This window comes from Lampetra planeri, chromosome 9, assembly GCF_965212315.1.
Source record: "Lampetra planeri chromosome 9, kcLamPlan1.2.h2, whole genome shotgun sequence".
Lineage (NCBI taxonomy): Eukaryota > Metazoa > Chordata > Hyperoartia > Petromyzontiformes > Petromyzontidae > Lampetra > Lampetra planeri.
Genome location: NC_136115.1, coordinates 7,398,106 through 7,417,644, shown reverse-complemented (window position 1 = coordinate 7,417,644; position 19,539 = coordinate 7,398,106). Strand labels below are relative to the sequence as shown.

At 39.9% G+C, this 19,539-nt stretch overlaps 1 protein-coding gene across 5 annotated transcripts in view; it reads left to right on the top strand.

Moving 5' to 3' along the window:
• The window catches only part of LOC144720649 (kelch-like protein 2), a 37,704-nt gene extending 18,787 nt beyond the window's left edge, over positions 1–18,917 (top strand). For 4 of the 5 annotated variants that reach the window (XM_078597562.1, XM_078597561.1, XM_078597559.1 and 1 more), the window contains exons 8-15: positions 1,391–1,540; positions 2,588–2,705; positions 5,867–6,064; positions 7,221–7,322; positions 11,540–11,630; positions 13,193–13,333; positions 14,048–14,191; positions 15,336–18,917. In XM_078597562.1, coding sequence (XP_078453688.1) covers positions 1,391–1,540; positions 2,588–2,705; positions 5,867–6,064; positions 7,221–7,322; positions 11,540–11,630; positions 13,193–13,333; positions 14,048–14,191; positions 15,336–15,414 — 1,023 coding nt within the window. In that variant the 3' untranslated portion in view covers positions 15,415–18,917. Of the gene's footprint in view, positions 1–1,390; positions 1,541–2,587; positions 2,706–5,866; positions 6,065–7,220; positions 7,323–11,539; positions 11,669–13,192; positions 13,334–14,047; positions 14,192–15,335 lie in introns of all 5 variants that reach the window. The other variant, XM_078597563.1, reaches the window with a different exon arrangement.
• The last annotated feature ends 622 nt before the right edge of the window (positions 18,918–19,539 follow it).

Genomic DNA, 19,539 nt, shown 5'->3' with positions numbered 1-19,539 from the left:
ACTAACCGTGTCATTCTATTTGTTGCTGTTTTTGGTTATATTATTTGACTTATTTCATAACATGTATAAAGAATCAAATCTAGCAGCAAGTATGATGCCATAGCCCACAGTCCATGTGCAATACATCCCATTTATCAACCCACTGCTGGGTGAGGGCCTCCCCCACTGTTGTGCAAGCAGTGAAAGCCACTTGACCTTACTTGACCACGCTGGTCAGTGCTGGTTGATGAAGGTGGGCGGAGTACAGAAAACAAAAAAGATTGTGCTGCACTGCCCTCTGCTGCCAACATTACCCACTACACCTATTTTGTTGCTAGTCGTCACCTATCCAAGCACTGCTGCTTTGCTTTAAAAAGTCCGATGGGATTGGGCTCATTTGGTATGGTGTGGTCATCGGCACACATTGTTTACAGTACTAAATATATCTGAATTCTTTGGGTCTTTCGGTAAAGTCACGTAGATGGATCAAATAATAAAATATAATAAAAATAATAACAATATCACGACGTTTCAATTGCAACACAAGCAATCGTCATCAGGTGAGAAATATCGCGAGAGAGCTGCTGATAATATATATAAGCTTTAAGTCAAGATTTAAATATATTTGCTTTTGCTCAATATATAAGCACGTTGTCTTATTGTTGGCGAAGGCTTTGCTAAGCTTCTTGCTTTCTGATCTATGTTTATTTAAGTTGGGTTGTAAAAGCAGCTAGGGGAGGTTTTATATTGTTTCTTGGGAATGTAGTCTCGGAATTCTCTGACTGATTAATAGGACTGACGCGAGTGGAGGCACTGACTTGACAGAATAGCTTTCATGTAGCTACATAGGGTTCTTTTTATTAATGATGAAACTTTCTATCCCAAAGTAAGCCCATCCAGCAAATTGCCGCATTCCATGTGTACATTAAACATTTCAACATTTTGTGAAGGCACAAGCATGATAATAGTTACGCTATTTGTCAATTTACAGTCTACTTAATGATACATTGCATTATAATTGATTGAGGATTCAGTCTTCAATATATTTTAGTTATACAAAAAAAGTACGTGCATAACTGATACTATAAGCGGACAACAAATCCATAATCATACTTAAACGATACATAAACAACAAATCACCTTCCATACTAATTTACACCTCCGTCTTGCCAAACATATTGAATCTCAGTGGGCTTCCCCAGGGTTAAAGAGTCCATCAGCATCTTTATAACCAGGCGACAGTCTGTTGGGTGTCATGCAAGGAACACCTGAAATAACATGCAAGAAAATAAGGTAAAGTATTGGTGTGTTGGTGGGGGTTATCAGTGTTGTGGCACAATGCGTTTGTTTACGCTGTCCTCCTGCAGCTGTTTCAATGGGTTGTGCTGTGGGTTGTGCTGCCACCCTTCAGCGTGTGGAGGAAGAGAGTCTGGTGAAGAACAACAGCACATGTAAGGACTTCCTCATCGAGGCCATGAAGTACCACCTGCTGTCGAGCGAGCAGCGAGCGCTCATGAAGTCGGACCGCACGCGACCGCGCACACCTGTGGGCCTCCCCAAGGTGAGCTCTAGGGTATAACGGTGTGCATCCATTCACCGACTAGGAAATAATGATAAAGGTGCAGCCAAACAATTGCTTTCTCACATCACTGCTGGCGGAAGGGCCTCCAATGGAGTGAGCTCTAGAAAGAGCCCCTTCAGATGGTATTTGGCCTATTCTTCCATGCTGACCAGACATTCCAATTGACTGGTGTATTGGCCATGTTTGTTTGTTGTAGTACGGAGTTAGACTGATGGCCTTATTCTAAGTTGTCTTGTGGTTGTTGTTGTTTGACTTGAATCCCACTGGGATTTTTGCACACAGCATTGGTGTACGGTGCTTTTTCTGCAATATTTTGCAATCTTTTCTTGGATTTTCTATTTGCACATAGTCACATAGTCACTTTAAGATGTTTTCTTGTTCATGTTTTTGTTTGTTCCGGTTGCACCCGATTCAAGAGCTGAATGGCTCACAGGGCTATACCAAATAAATGAAACTGAAAACTGAAATTAATTTATACCGCTGGATGAACAGATGGGGGCAGCATTCTAAGAATCATCAACTGATATAGATTATTTATGCTCACAAATACATGCAGAGAATCGCTTGTCTATGAATCAATTTTTTTGGTGCTGTGTGCAGCATTGTTATTATACATTACCGGCATGTAGGTTATACGGTTGGAGATTAATATGCTTTTGACGAAGTAATCTTGAGGCTAAAGAACAATATCATAATGGAAGTGTGTTCACAGAATTTTTCAAAAACAAATATTAACTTCAGTGAAGCAAAAACGCCTTAAGAGAATTGAGAGCAAATAAAGATATCCAAATCCTTGCTGCTGATAAGGGTCGATCGACCGTTATGATGCCCCGTGAGGACTATGATAATAAAATCAAAGATTTACTCGATGAAGGTACCTACCTTAAAATTAAATGAGACCCAACCAGCACCATGGAACATAAAACAACGGCAATCAATTAACAGCACAAAAAGCAATATGAAATTCAGCTTTTTTTTTTTTAACATTGTGTTTGTCTCCCTCTGCATCTCTCCCTATCTGTTCAGGTGATGATTGTGGTGGGTGGCCAAGCCCCCAAGGCAATTCGAAGTGTGGAGTGCTATGACCTCAAGGAGGAGAGGTGGTTCCAAGTGGGTGAACTCCCATCCAGGCGCTGCAGGGCTGGTCAGCAGAACACACATGCACACTTGCTCACGGACTCATTTACCCACTCACTCATACGTGTGCTCACCGACCAAAGCACTGGCACACTTGCTGACGTGCCTTTATATTCAGAGAGCACATTTTACGATGCTGTGCTGTTATTAGTTGCTCATTATCAGCCGAGTAACGTATAGCCTAATCCTAGGCAGCTAAGGAGCTATAAGTGATTGCCTTGAAGCAAATTAAACTGAAATGCTGCATTCACTCACTTGCTCATATCATTGCTTATTCTCACCTTCTGATTTACCTACTCGCACGTTTACTCAATCAACCAATCAACTTATTCAATGCTGGCACTCAAGATTTTGCTCAATCCTGTGGCATAGAAGTGATGACGTAGGCTTAAAATAGCTGGTCACTCTGGGTGCATGGTTTGTGTGTGATTGCATCTGACCACATTTGGGCCAATCGCACCTCCAATAGAATTCTGATCTTGATTGGATAAGACCCATGATTTGTTAAATTTATCATTCTGGGGTAAAATCATTTTCTGATCTGTTTCTCGGGATTTCATTTTAACAACTGTATGATAATATACTATTCAGTACTCCATTAAATAATATCAGAAACATTAAACTATTTACGTATGCAAGTTAAAAGAATGCACTTGGACTGAGAAGAAAATTTGTTTATTGACATCCCATGACGACCACTGCCACTGTAACGTGGAGCGTCAGATGCCCTGTGTTGGGATTTTAGGGCTTAGTCTAGAATTTCATGAGCAAAGAAAGCTTTTTAATTAATATTATCTGTCAGTTTTAGCATTGTGTAATGTATGACTTTTAAATAAATATATAAAAATACAGTCGTCACTTGGGAATTGAACCCAAGCCATTGCTTGGGTTCATTACAGCAATGCTGGACATTAGGGGGACAGGGTTATGCACTTCGTGGGAGTCTTTATCCCATTAATTTTGTATTGCAGTTTGGGTTTAATGTTTAACATCATTCTTTTGGGTCAGCTGATCATGCAAAGTCAATCAGGATGTGACCGTGATTTTTATTAGGTCACATTCTGATCCATGCACAGTCTGTTTAATTCTGAACTGGTTTATACACTTTCTGCTCATCATGTTCAATTTTTTTTTTACTCTCATATGTTTTTACTTCTTCAAAGATATAATCAGCCTGTTTACCAATTATATGTCTTATTCACTCTACTTCACTGCCATTTTGTCTTTTTTCAGTGACAGTACTTCAATAAGGTGCAGTTCTTGCCATTTTACATGTACCACTTTGATGACATAAAAAAAAATATGTTTGTTCAATTTCACCAAGAAAAATTAATACTGTAATATTTGCTCAGTGCATCGTAAGTTGCCAGCATATTCTATCACAACAAATCAACATCAGTGTATGCTTACATATGCATACGCTGAGAATTTTGAAAACATCAAACCTTGCATTTGGGTCACTTTCTGATTTACATGCTGTACAACTCGGATATTACAACTTTCACATGAAAGGTATTGTAAAAGAGATCATTGTGAAGCACTCTCACTGCAAGTATCTATGCACCAGACTCTCCTCTGCTTTCAGTGTTCGTATAGTCTAATATATATGCCAGCTGAGACTAGTTCAACAGCATTTTCAGTAAAACAATCTCAGACATATTTTAGGTGGAGGATATTGCAAAAGTATTACCTTCTCACCTCCCAGTCAACTGGAATAAGACACATTTTTTGTCATCTTTTTTCTGGCGAACCATATAAATTAACAGCATGCAGCGTGTGCTGCCATTTCCAACATCACATTATAAACTGACCATTTTGCTGAGAGCCTTAATTTTCAGAGAGCACATTTTACAATGCTGTGCTGTTGTTAGTTGCCCATTATCATCCAAGTAACAAATAGCCTAACCCTGGGCAGTTAAGAAGCTAAGTGATTGCCTTGAAGGAAATTAAACTGAAATGCTCGGTGCTCTTAAGTGGACACATGTCTAAGTGCAACAACATTCATTGCACGCAATTATTTTCTTGAATTTGGCAATATGTTCGGGAGATGAATGCCAATGTTGAGATCCGATAGCCACGCGGGCTTCCGGAAAGTTTGTGTAGTTTTGCTCTTCCTCTATTGAAGAAGCGCACACTACATTGCAGATTGAGAAAAAATTAGTGGAACGCCCTTACTGGCTCCAAAATGTTCACTTCAGTGGGTTGATGGGAAAAACGCACTGGAGAATACACTAACTGCATTGACTCTTGTCCATCTGAACGACACAATTAACTACATTTTTAGAATTAGTTGAATGCTAAAAGTTTATTATAGATGACAATTGTGGGAGATATAGCAAAAAGGCGGCTGCAAGTATTTTTGTAAAATTTATATAAATAGTGCACAAATAATTTAGTAACTATGATTTGTAACTGCGTTAGAGCCTTTATATGTTTCAACCGAGGCAAAAATGTAAGAGCATAACAAATAATGTACTGCTTTATTATTCAATATTGTAGCCCCAATTGATGTAAAATATAGTATGAAGATGTTTATCGATAAAATATAATGTACGTAAACATGAGTCTACAAAATACAGTTATCACAACCCTCAGTTGGTGTGACCTCTCATTAACAGCCCTTGTAAAAGTTTTACCACACTGCATAAGTTCATCGAGTTCATTGTTATTCATTTCCACCTTACGGCCACAGAGTTATTTATGCATAGGCCTCAGCATGCATCTAACATCTCGGCATCCTAGCAGTGAAGTATTGTTAATTTAGTACTCATTATTTAGATTTTGGTTCTAGTCTTAGTCTGGTCAACAACCTGTAAGAATTTTGACTTAGTCTGTGGGTTTAATTTAGTAATTCTGCGTATGTGTGTGTGTGACTGCACTTGTGGGGTGCGGTAGTGTACCAGGTTAGCGTTACTGCACTACGAACTATGACCCGGGTTCGATTCCCGCATCACGACCAACACCAGTAACGAATATCTGAACCAGTCATGGGCCTCCCCTCGTTCGACTCGGCCTCAAATGAGTACCTGGTTTCGGTGTGTAAACATCACCACTGGGAGACAAAAGGGTGTTCTGGCCTTCATCAGTGCTCACTAACAGCACTTGCCCCAACATTCTTTTAATTGCTATACGGGGGATCTTTGTCTTTACCTGTACATGCTGACACAGGCGTGGTGGTGCTCAACGGGATGGTGTATGCGGTGGGTGGCTTCAACGGCTCCCTGCGCGTGCGCACCGTGGACGTGTACGACGCGGCCAAGGACGTGTGGCTGGCGGCGCCCAACATGCAGGACCGGCGCAGCACGCTGGGTGCCGCCGTGCTCAATGGCGTGCTGTATGCCGTGGGCGGCTTCGACGGCAGCACGGGTGAGTAAGCGGCTAGAACCACAACGGCAAAATACGGGGGTGTCGCACGGGGTGGCGGTGAGAGAGTAGTAGCTCCCATTGGTGCCTGTTCATTTCACTTTGCTCAGCACCATTTCGGCTTCGAATGTTCTAAGAATAGGCCATCCAATTATAACCGTAGCCAATGTTAATTTTGGCTTCCAAAGCTGAAATATTTAACATTGGTTAGACATTGCTTTACTTACACTTTTTGTGCACAACTAAGACCAGTAATGTTAGCCTTGGCCAAGACTCAACACTCAGATGGGTCACTGCAAGTGGCTTCGGTCAATGATCTTTGGCATTTACATTGAATCAGCCACACCAAATTAACTCATTGAAGTTCCCAAGATTAGCGAGATAAATGTCCCAAGCTATCTTCCATAGTTGCCTTGTGTGGGTTTTGTAATTGCACTGTATTTGCTTTACCCGGTTTTTTATATGCATGCTTTTATAACCCAGGTCTTTGTTTAAAAATATATTGATAGTCTCATTGGGATCTCATGTGGTTTAAATAAACATTGCGTCTGCATGTCATACTCATTCATGCCTTGTGTTTATATCCAATGTGGGAAAACTAACATCGTGAGAGTTACTTATTCACAAGCTGGGTTGTATCGGATTATTCCCATCACGTGAGGTCCATATATTGTATGTAATTTGCAGCAATGAATTTTGATCATTATTTTACCTGTATTGGCGGGACCATGACCTGAATACTGGCTCATTTTATGTTGCAAATTATCCTTTTGTTTTAATATCAAGTGAAAAGATGATTAAAAATAACAATTTTGGACAATCTGTTTATACTTAATGACATTTGTACCCTGGACTAACCATGCCTTTTCGGCAGCACGAGAAAGTGAATTTTGCGATTCACTTAGTTAATTGCATTGTGTGAAGATATATCTGTCTGAATAGTCAGCTTGCATTCACGTTTAAATGCATATACTTTAATCCCTTTTAAGATTGCATAAAGTGGTTAAAAGCAAAGCAATCATTTGAGCAGTACAACACAATGTAACCACACACATATGCCAATCTGTTTCAAGGCGTGCTGCTTAACCAGACAAGTGTCATGTGTCCATCGGTGAGAAGACGTTGAAGACTGCAAGGCTGTTGCTGGCTTGTTTTCCAGGGCTGGCGACGGTGGAGGCGTACAATTACAAGACCAACGAGTGGGTGCACGTGGCCTCCATGAACACCCGGCGCAGCAGTGTGGGTGTAGGTGTCGTCGGAGGTAATAACTGGCGTGACGAATGCAGATCGTCCCCTATATTGTGCAAATGAATCTAAGGCATTAATTACACTCAAGTTTTGCGGGGTTTTTATAGTAATATTGATTAGGGGGGCGTAGCTTTGGTTGCTTTAGAATTGGATCAACCCACTTTCTTCAGTAAAAATTGGAAACACTTCAGAAATGCATACAGTTTGAGATTGGATCCGACTGTGACCCAATAAAAATTGGGTCACATTCTGAATGGCTAATCGGATGCTTGTTTTATCTCAATGTGAATGTATTATTTTTAATGTTGCAGGAAGCATGTCGTTGATATTTGTTAACCATGTATTTACAATTCGATTCACAAAATTTTAGTTTTTGACATTTTACAGAATTGTAATCGATAAGTGACAATTGAATTCAAGAATATATTATTATGCTGCATATTGGAGCTTTAGTCCACACCTATAATCCAATGATTCGGAGGCAGAAGTTGGTGGATCACGTAGAGAGGAGTGAACATTTCAAACTCACTGTCATGGTATCAGTCCCTATTCCAGCTGGTGGTGTACACCAAAATTGTAATTTATACGTATGGCCGATGCCTAGTGCATGGAATTGGCCCAATAGCAATAGTCCATGTGTTTCTCCTGGTGGGCCCAATGGTCCTAGTGGTAGTCCCGATGGTTTTTATGGGCCAAATATTCAGCCAGGTGGTGCCAAGTGGAAATCACGGTGGTTTGAATAGTAATCCACAAGGTCGCAGTGGCGTTCCTGGTGGTCGATCCCGAAACCTGCCAGTGTGCAATTGAAAATGTTTAACTCAATATCGAGCATATGTTTCAACGGCCATTGCACTAGGCCAGCCAGGCTCCATGAGTCCTCTCATCTTGCCTCATCAACGCCTTGGAATTGTAGTGTAATTGGGTAAATTTTACAGACTAGGTAGGAATCCCAATCAATCAAATGGAGATTTTAAATACAGATTTGGCCATAGAAATGACCGTTTATGTTGGCGTCTCCCAACTCTATATACATAATTACAGCAAAAAATACCGACAGCTAAAAAACATACAGCCGAGTACTGCTGAATGTTTATGGGAGTATTTTGAGGCATTTACACTGAATCAACCAAAAATAAAGCAAATCATTGAAGGTTCCAAGCCTTCCTCAGCAGTTGCCTTGTTAGTTTCCCCCTTAGGCAGATAATTGTATATTCCATCAGGGGTCATATATTCCTCTGCAAATATGAGGTTTATATGAAACTAAAGCCTTTAGTTGTGATATCCAGACATTTCATGTGCAAGTGCATTTTTTTTTAAATAAAATGTTAATCCCTATTTTCTGCAATAGCAATAAATATGATAACATGTAAGTTTCATAATGAGCCACACTCCTCAAATGTGGATCCCTGCCATATCACAACATCATCACTCATCACATGCCTAACAGCCAATAATCCCCACAGAACCACATGGTAAGAGATTAGTGTATGGATGGGAACTTAACAGCCATTTGTTAATATGTTATGATTCAGGGTCACAATTCGATTGAAGAATGTATTCATTTTTGTCCCGTTTTTGCCGTCTCATTTGTACTGCTATTGTTTCTGGTTCAACTTAATATCGAGTGTATTTAAGAACTGCGTGTCACTGCAATTTGTCTAAGTCACACAAGACAATCATTAGGAGCCTTATGATTAATTGTAAATGCCAAGGTCTCTTCAACCTAACTAAACCAACCTAGATGCTAAGAATAACAGAAGAAACATCGCAAGCTGCTCTGTATGGCTCCATTGTTCACTTTCAAATGGTGGTTCATGCATATGTAGCTGTTCTGATATTTGCACATCAGTTAAATGAACAGTTGAATGTTATTTTTGCAAATTTGTGTGCACTTAAAATATTATCTGTTGTCATTTGGTCACAGAAGTAGGCTATTCCTGTGCTATTGTCCTGAGTGTATTTGTACAGTGATCAGCAATTGCTAAACTATCAAATTGTCTCGTTTTCAAGGGGTTTCAAGGTTTAGCACCCACTTGCTACACTAGGATATTATCTTTAGGCGGAATGTGCACTAGGAAATGCTGTCAATGTGTATAATTCTTTAATGTATCTGCTGCTTAAATGCTTAAAACATTAACATTCATCACCCAGCTTTGGCATTGATTGTTTGATAATTGTATTGAATTAGCAGCATGGCAACATGAGTCGGTGTATGTTTAAGTTGCTGTTTTCATTTTTTAAAACTGCCTTTTGTGTTTAGTTCATTGTCCTCCCCCCATACCTCTGATTAGTGTTTGGCTACATACAGTGAGAAAGAAGTTCAACATACATATATGCCCCCCCCAGTGTTAAAATAATGTTTGATTGCCTGTGTTCGTGAGCACTCTTTGTGTACCACTTTGTTTCCCTAGTCCCCTGCCTGTGCTTTGGCTGAGTTAATATTTCTACCTCGTTCTCCACTGTGCCTGTCTGCCCTGCATTGCATCACGATGCTGTCATCTTACTCTTGTCAGATAGACTCGAATGTCTGACCTTCGGGCATTTTCATAACACTCTGAGACCGCTTGCAAAAAAACGACGAGAGAAATGGTGTAACGTCAGATTTACTGTGAAAGCAACCACCCAGGTACATTCGGTACTTGATCATATATATTTTTTATTTACCCCCGCTTGGAGCTATACTTTATGCTTTGCGTCGATATGTAGCTTACTTCATAAATAGATGTGCAGTGTTGTCTGTTCTGGCATGACCATGAGTTAGGACAAAGTCATGAAAATCGGGCATCTTTATTTCCATTTCACATATTTGTGTGAACTGTTCATTTTAAGGATATCAGGTTTATTTCTTTTTTAGAACAATTGAGTTCTGAAATGTGTAAGGCCCTAGTAGAGAGGAATGGGTTTAAAATCATGCTTTATTAATGCTTTTACAGACCGTTCTTTCCAAAACGCAATACATCCATTCAGCAGCTGTTTACCCTTTCCAGTGTGATGAGAATTGTCTGTACTATGTTTGGCTTTCCATATTCACACTTGTGGCTGAGGCATTTACAAGTGCATGACTCAATCCTGGTGATTCATATAGGTGTTGTTGTTGTAGAGTCACATCAGAATTCCAAATGTACCAGGCTGCAATTATGTTAGCCTTGGGTTGTGTCATAGATTTCTCCAGATTTACATTTTTAAGCACAAGTACATTTATCCAAAGCAATAAACTGTTTGTGTGTGCGTGCATTTTGGAGCAGCAGTGTGGAATGTAGCACACTGTACAGCAGTTAATTTTCTCAGTTTTGAGCATTTGCCAACCTTTTTGGTCACATTGAATAACTTCTATCATGGCTCTGTTTCATTTGAATTGGCTGCTTAATTTAGGCGCAGTCATGCAGGAGCATGTTAGCTCAGCCAAAAATAAGTGGCTGGTGTGTCACGTCAACAACATCGCTGGTTCAGTCGCGATTTTAATGCCTTGTTTCCATGACTTTTGGTAACCAGGTTCTCCAGGGCCAAGGCTCTTTGGGCTTGGTGCTATTACCACCTGCTACTCTTCCTCTTTATACCTTCTGCAGTCAGGGAATTAAGGTCCAGACGATCTTAATGTATATTTTCTTTTTTGATTTAAAGCTTTCGTGACTGCAGGGATTCATCTTCTTGGTTCTTTCGGTAAAGTCACGTAGAGGGGAAATAATAAAATAATATAAATATAAAACAAAAAAAATTCTCACGACGTTTCGACTGCAACACAAGCAATCATCATCAGGTGTGAAAACCACAGCAAGAAAATTTTCTCACGACAACAACATCGCTGTTGTTGTCGTGAGAAAAGGGATCGGGGTTTCAAGATCCCATGAGATTAGTTTGACATCGTGCAGGGCTGCTGTGGGGAAATTAGCTCTTGGGGCCCAGAAGGGTGCAAGAACCAAACCAACAGAGTTCCCACTTGCTGTAGAAGAGAGATAATATAGCAGACAGGATAGGCATGGTGCTGGCTCCATCAGTATCTTTATATACTGTCATCTGTTGTGGCCGAAACGTCGTGAGAATTTTATTTTATTATGTTTTATTTTTATTATTTTATTATTTCCCTTCTACGTGACTTTACCGAAAGAACCAAGAACATGAATCCCTGCAGTCACGAAAGCTTTAAATCGAAACAAAAAAAGTGTTAACTAAGTTTAATTCTAGCAGTCTAAGAAAGATCGTTGTCTCTGTGTGTATGACAATTGAACGCAGGCATTCTGTATGCCGTGGGAGGCTATGATGGAGCTTCTCGCCAGTGTCTGGGCTCTGTGGAGGCATTCAACCCAATCTCGAATGAGTGGACGTACGTAAAAGAAATGAGCACTCGCCGCAGTGGAGCTGGTACGGTAATACATGATTGCGTCTCATTTGTGCACCTGCAGTAACAGATTTATTTTATTCAGGAAAGGCTCACTCACCTGAAGCTCGAGCTTAATTTTCACTTGTTTGCTTAGATGTTCTGCATGTCGGAAGAAACTGGACTACCCCAGGAAACCTCACACGTGCAATGTGATAACACTTAAAAGCATTCTTGTTCCAGCACCCTTCAGCAAAAGCTTTACTTAGGGGCCATCCATTTAGTACGTATGGAGGAGGCAGGAGGGGGTTAACCTAAATGTGTAAGCTTGCATATGGGGGGTCTACTGACAATTTACGTGTGCATAGGAAAGGAAAGGGGGGTGTGAAGTATCGATAATAATTAATTTGTCTACATTGGCCTTTAAATGCGTTAGATAGTCTTGTGGTGGACTATCTGTTTGCTTAAACACACATTAATGTTATTAATCCTTGATCCTTTCTGCTTGGATTAAATATCGGGTGTTCTTTAGGATTGGGGGGGGGGGGGTGCGTCAAGCGTACGTACGCGGGTGGGGGGGGTGTAAAAAGTATGCGTGCGTACAGGGAGGGGGGGGGGGTCAAGTTTTGACAGATTTTTGCGAAAGTACGAAATGGATGGCCCCTATGATAACTTGAAACACATTTACTTGATATTTACAAAATAGATAGGTAATGTCCTACTTTGGAAATACAAAATTATCAATTATGATGAATAACCTCTATGTACTTTTAAAACAATGATATTGTATTGGTGATTGTAAGGAATTAGTATTGAGTATCTCAAGAAAACATATTAAAGATTTTGCAATATAACTGAGCCACATGAGATGTGAAAAATGTGACAGATTTTATTCTTCTTAAATTGCCAATTAATGTGACGTTAATCCCCACTGCAATTCAAGCGCCTGCACATTTGCAGGCTTTTGGGAAATCTAATGTTACTATCTGTGATTACGAATGTGCAATTTGTTACTGTCATCTTCGGTTTTATGTTATGGGCAATTACGCAAATGTTTGTGCCCACTGCTTGAGTGAGCTCTACTTTTAATGTCGTGATCAAGTAGGAAATGTCAACAACAATACAAATTTTCATGCAATTAACACTATAGTCAATGAAAAAGGGTAGTGCATCATTAATATCTGTTAAGGCTATCTTGAGTCTTACATTTTTTTCTTGATTTCTGAATAAGTAGCTTTGACACGTAATGTGTGAAGTTTGCATGTATTTCAAATAAAAAAAAATTCTTCAGAAGAACAAAATAAATACAATCATCCTGGTGTCTTAGGAATTCCAAATGTATATGAAGCCAATTATATAATTTACATCATTCCTTTGTATATTAGTTCACTAATTATACCACAGTTATAAAGACCAAATATTACCAAACATTAACACACTATAAACCACATCTCTGATGTTATCTCCAGTATTAAATGATGGTAGGGTTAGTACTGTACAGTTTACGTGATGTTAATTGGTAAACGTGTGAATAAAACAAACACAATAATCGATATGATTTGACACAGGTGTTGGTGTTTTGGATGGACTGCTTTTTGCGGTGGGTGGACACGATGGGCCACTGGTCCGGAAGAGTGTAGAGGTGTTCAACCCGCCCACCAACTCGTGGCGGCAGGTGGCCGATATGAACATGTGCCGGCGGAATGCAGGTGGGTTTTGTGGAATTGCGTCATACTTAACCTCGGCAACCTTGTCTGCACGGTAGCGGCACACGGATGGAGCAGACACTTATCATTCAGAACATGCGGAACAAACAAGATGGGAAAGAAAAACAGTGCGCGGTGGGACGGAGTCGCCAAAAATGAATAAATTAATTACGATTTTGGCTTCCGTTTATTCGGGACCCTGGTGTCCCGCCATGAGGTTCAAATATCCAATAGGGTTTATATTAACCAATTCCATGTCTTTTGAAATGAAATGGTGTATGAATTAAACAAACAATGAGAAATTAAGGTGAAAATTTAAGGTGATAAAGTAAGTACACTCCTGGTTTCATTAGCTCAATTAAGGGAATAATGAAATCACGTGTTTTAAATAATTAGGTAGATATTCAGGGATGAGTTTGGGAGGCCCCACCCTATATAAAGATCAGACGATTTTTGAGTTTGGTCTTCACCATACAGGTGTGTGGAAACAAGTCATGCCATGATCAAAGTAAATCTCTGAGGACCTCAGAAAATTGGTTCACAAACTTTTTCTTGGCACTGTAAGCTATGTTTCAAAATACTTCCCAAACATGCGAATTACCTAAATAGCAGGTTAAGCTGAAGTAATGTAAATGACTCCAGGTTAATAAAAGTAATACCGTGAACGTACGCTGTGATGAACCCCTTGTGTCGTCTCGCCACCGTGTGCCCTGGCAGGCGTGTGCACGGTGAACGGGATGCTGTTTGTGGTGGGCGGCGACGACGGCTCATCCAACCTCTCGTCAGTCGAGTTCTACAACCCCAGCGCGGACTCGTGGACCCTGCTGCCCGTGAGCATGAGCACAGGCCGCAGTTATGCAGGTGACTTATTGTCTACGTTTACATGGTGGTTCACAGTTATGCAACATACCACGCTACCATCCTACACGAACTTCGTGGCCTCCACTCAACTGTTCTTGCTGAGGGACGCTGTTGGTTTTTGTAATTGAAAGAAAAAAAAGTTCATTTTATTTCAAATTAGGAAATGGCAATTGGATGAGAGAGAGGCAGGATGAGAGAGAAGAGCTCCCCATCCACCACCACCCCGCCCATCCCTTTAGAGCGCAACGGAACCTTCCCATACCAGAATCCCTGACGTGACTCTACCTACGTAACTTCCGACACTACCCATGCCCCCTTAGTTTTGTTTTTCTGCCAAAACTGCAAATAGCGGTTGCTTAGAGCCTTTGCTTTAAGCAGCGCTCTCAACTATCAAGCTATCGAAAACACCCAAGTTAAATTTCCCATTTATGGGGGATGCTCTCTCTGGCTGAAAGGCTGTAGCTTAAGCCGTGGAGGTTCAGATTTCCACTGGGCGGCCTTTGCGTCCGGTGGGGCAATTTAAGGGGTTTTTTTGCTCTTCACCTCCACTGTGGGAAGGTTCGAATTTTTTTGTATTTAGAGGATGGGAAGAGTGGTGGACAGAGCTCTTCAACATGCCTCTCCTCCCATCTCGTTGGTGCATCCTAATTGTAATGAAAACATTTTAAATCTCCTAATTAGTGACCAGTGTGTGTCAGTGTGTGGGTGGACTGAGGCCTGACGCATTGTTTAAGGTGTCATTTGTGTTCGCATTAGAAAGCTCTGGGGCCCTTTGCATGTTAAACTAATGTTATGTTTTAGCCATCGTGTAGGTGCATGTACATGAATACACAGGCCAGTTACACTGCTGTGTTGGTTAGTGCTTGGACAGAAATTACGCTGGTAACTGCGCACTCTGATGCCTAAACAGGCAGTAGTTAGGCAGTTGCATAGCAATTATATGACCAAACTCTGCATCTCTGAGAACGATTACTACAATTTCGGCTTGTCGCAACTATTTCAATGCCAGACGCATCTGATCATCATTTTGGATATCTTTTGCAGTTGCTTTAGAAATAATTGCCTTCAGTCGTCATATGTAAGACGGTGTTGTTTAACTGAACTGAAATGCACACTATCATTAACAAGAGTGCTTTTATTGCAGGTGTTGCTGTTATAGACAAGCCATTATGATCAACAACAGGTCCAAAGGCATTCTTAACACATCTGAGGAGTGGGAATAACTATCCCGAAAAGGATGGGTTGTTCTTAAAGCCGCTCCGAGGCTAAGTACATCGCGTGGTTGTCAGCTCGTGAAAGTGACACGCCCTCTCGGCGCATACAAAGCGGAAGAAACAGGACATCACTGCCAAGCAGGTGCCTCCTAGGGTCGAGTTGACAAGAGAGTGGTGGTTATCTTAAACACCACTGTTACGTATGATTATATTATCGATGATGGTGAAAGGTAACATGACTTGGGACCATTTTTTGAGCACACCTTTTCAGAAATGGAAAATGGTAACCGTGCGGATTTTTTTTACGAGTCGATAAACACGAGTGTTCATGGCCACTAATGATCAGGCATGGAGCTTTTAGAAATGTTCGTTGGTTTTGTAAATTTATATAAGCTTTCTACAAGTTTTGTATGCAAGAGACATGGCAAATAACACTGGCTTTGATTTGTATGTTGACATTTAAATCATGAACATCATTTGCATGTTACACCATTACCAATATACATTTTTATATATATATTTTACAACCAACAAAGGGATTCCGTACCTATAAACGTGTTTTTTTTGTTGAAGTAAATGATTGAATCGTATTGAAATTGACCCAAGACAGTAGTTTGCAAGCAATTATTAGGATTTGAAATTGCAACTTTTTGCATGGCTAGTTTTTTGATACAAACCTTTTAAATCTGACATTTAATTTGGAATTGGGTTTCTTTAATAGTTTCCCTATCTCTACGTTGCATTAATACATCTCACATTATAAGCATGCAATTCCACTTCAGTGGCTAGTTGCAAATAATATCTCACGTGACATTTTCTCAGTTTTTAATCCTAACCAGTACAAACTCAGGAAAATTGTCACTGATAAGGTCTGTTATGCACTCAGCCACAGGCCTTAATTATATTTTGATGCGTAGATTTGCCAAAGTAGACATTTACTGTATATTTGAAAAAAATTCAAACTTTCATACTTTGCTGTTGAGTAAGTGAAATAAGAATGTTGGGAGCCTGTGATGTGGACTTATGTAAGCTATATTTACATTCCTTGTTTATTGTAAGATTAGTATTTATTTGTAAATTATTGCAATCTGTGGCAATGTATAGAATATACAAAATATTTTTCCCGAACTTATTGCACAACTTTAACCCTTTCCAGTAGCATTTAAAAAGTTTATTTTATATATTTTTTTCTAAATATATGTATTGTGCCCATTTAAGGTGCTTTAGTTTAGTGGGTTAAACGTGCTCCAAACTTTCACGTTTTCAAATGAAGTACATTCAGCGATTTGGCCTTGGCATGAACCTTAAAGTGCACGTATGTTCCAGTCTCGACGATCGTGAAGTGGTGGTTAGTGCTGTGCCGTATACAGCGCCACTGCGGGCGGTTGCGGTCGCCAAGTGAAGTGACTCGTTACGATGCATACTCGGCTGCCATGTTTATGTATTAAATGCTGTGTGCGCAATTAATCACATGCGCTAGCAACATTTGTTATTAGCATGCAAACAAAGTTATAATTTATCAAGTAGAAACTTGTGCATTGTTCTGCGTGCATGTTTCTTTTACAAGGCAATGAATCATCCTCGATTAAGTTGTTTCGTATATTGGTGGACCATTTTTCCTGCATCTCTACTCCGAGATCAATGGACATGTCCCATAGCCATCTCTCAGGATGACCTCTAACGTGGGGCAACCCCAACTTTAATTTACATGCACCTTCGGACAAACAACATTCCTCGAAACGTGCTGTTTTTCATGCAAGTGTAAGCAGTAGTAATGCTCCATTTATTAAAATGTATTCTTACAATCGAATTGTGCATGTGGTAATAGCTTATTTTCACTCGCGTATGTTTACACCGCTATAGAACATTGATACTTTATATTTAGAAGCACCACCAAAAAAGTAATTTGTGAATCAGATCATGACCAAATCGTGGAAGAGTCAGTCTTTACATCTTTCGTAGGCTATGATTCATATTCTAATTAGCTGTAATCAACCAATTGAAGCTGCATGCAAAAACTGATGAACAGTATGTTTTTCCGATTTCCAATTTTATTCCAATGGTATTGCCGTTGAATGTTTTGATTCATAGTATTTATTAAAATCACTCAGATAACGGCCCACAGAAGATATTCTCGAACTGCTTTACAATTCCCTTTAAAGAGACCATTATCCAGTCGAGGGTGCACTTGCCCACGTGCCGTGCTACTGAAACGTACATGTCACCTGGAAATCAAATCGAGCTGTAATTTAGCCAAATTTATTGAAACCCCCAGATAAATTTAATTATTTGTGCAGGCATTGGGACCAGGCTGAGACCATCAACTCATTGCACTTGATTACCCAGTGTAATCTTAATTTTCTGCCCAGGTGTCAGAGGTGTTATTTCAGTGCTTTGGTCCCTGAACTACTCAAAACATTTGAACAACCTTGTTCTTCGATTCCCTGCTGTCTTCTGTGAGAAACGATTGGGCTGAATGAAACATTTTCACCTGTGCCTGTCTTTCACCAGCTTCACGGCTTCCATTTGCCCTTATAGTTCTTGATGTCAATCCAGGGCATCCTTTGACCTCTTGAACTAAATTGGTTATTTTTTATGTAAAAAGAGCTCGTGATAGAATGGCAAGTTGGCTCATGTTGGAGCCTGAGGCTCATTCGGATGTTACAATGCAGTTATTTGTACACGTTTGCTATGTGTGAAAGGATTGTACTGACAGGGAGTTGCATTTTTGCAGTGTGGACAATGCATGCATGCATAGTTGCACATCTTCATTGACTGCTGTTAGCATCTATTGATATCCCTCACTACTACGACATGCAAAATGGCTTGTAGCTTAGCCTCAGATTATTATTTGGAAAATACATTTGCAAATAATACGACACATTATTGTGAAAAATCTATATGTATTTGCCTTCAGCGACACAATTAAAATCTACGATTTTAATTAATAATAATTAAATAACATTTCCTTTTGAAATTGTTCAGGAAATACTTTTAGCAACAAATTTAGTACAGTGTTTTAGATATTTAATTGCCTTTAATGACTCGTTGTTGGCACACTCAGTCCGTAGCTGTGTAGTTATCTGACCTTGTTGATTGGTAAAGTTAAATAAGTGATGTTACAATACTAAGGGCTCCTTGGTTCAACGCCAAATGCACTCTGTTAAACCGAACATTCAGCTGTAACGGTATATCATCGTTTAATATAAATATTTAGAGAGAGAAAATATTCCACTAAATTAATATTATCCTCAAACCATAAAGGGTAGTTCTAATAAATATCTGGCATGGCAGTTTTTTTAAGATACTGTGTATTTTTTTTACATTTGTATGCCATGTGAAAGCAGTGAAATTACATGCATGAAATGGCTTATGAAATCACTGCCAGAAACATTCACGTTCTTGATTCATACGTGCTTAAGTACAATTTTCTACTTTTTAAAGAGATTAAAAAACATGTGTAAGCTGTAATGCAGTTTTTCATTGAAGTTCAATAAACTCTTTACACATTTCATGCGAATGTATACATTTTTCATTTAGTCTAAATTGAGTGTTACTGAAGTTACAGGTGTTTATATAGTTGACAGCAACTTGTGTAAGTATCAAGGTGTGTGTGTGATAAGAATAGTATGTACATGGGAAGCATATAATGGAAAAGTAGGCATGCAACACTTTAATGACTAAATTGATGTTTACAGTTCAAGATGCGCATTGAATGAGTGTACGTGTAGATTCGGCGCGTTCCCCTTGAATTGTTCTGTCTCGGCCTCGTTTGTGATATGCAGTCTCTTCCGTACTGCGTCGTTTTTTTACGATTTCACCCGTCTGGTATGTCTAGTCCTCTTTGTCTTGTCTCGTTTGTACAGCCTGCCTAGTTGGTACTTTTTGCCGACTTTTGTAATTGTCTTTGCCAATGTGTTCGTCTTGTTAGTGCCGTCTTCGTTGCAGGCTTTAATTACTCGTGGAAAATGTCCCGCCCCCCTCCCACTCAACCCATCGAACCCCCGACATTGCAGGAGGGGGGCGAAGAAATATTTTCCAGAACTCGGCCCCGGACAGCTGCAGCTGAAATTAAAGCCCTGCTCGTTTGTGTTGTTGTTTGGCACGTGTGTTTTGTGTTGTTCGTCTCGCTGT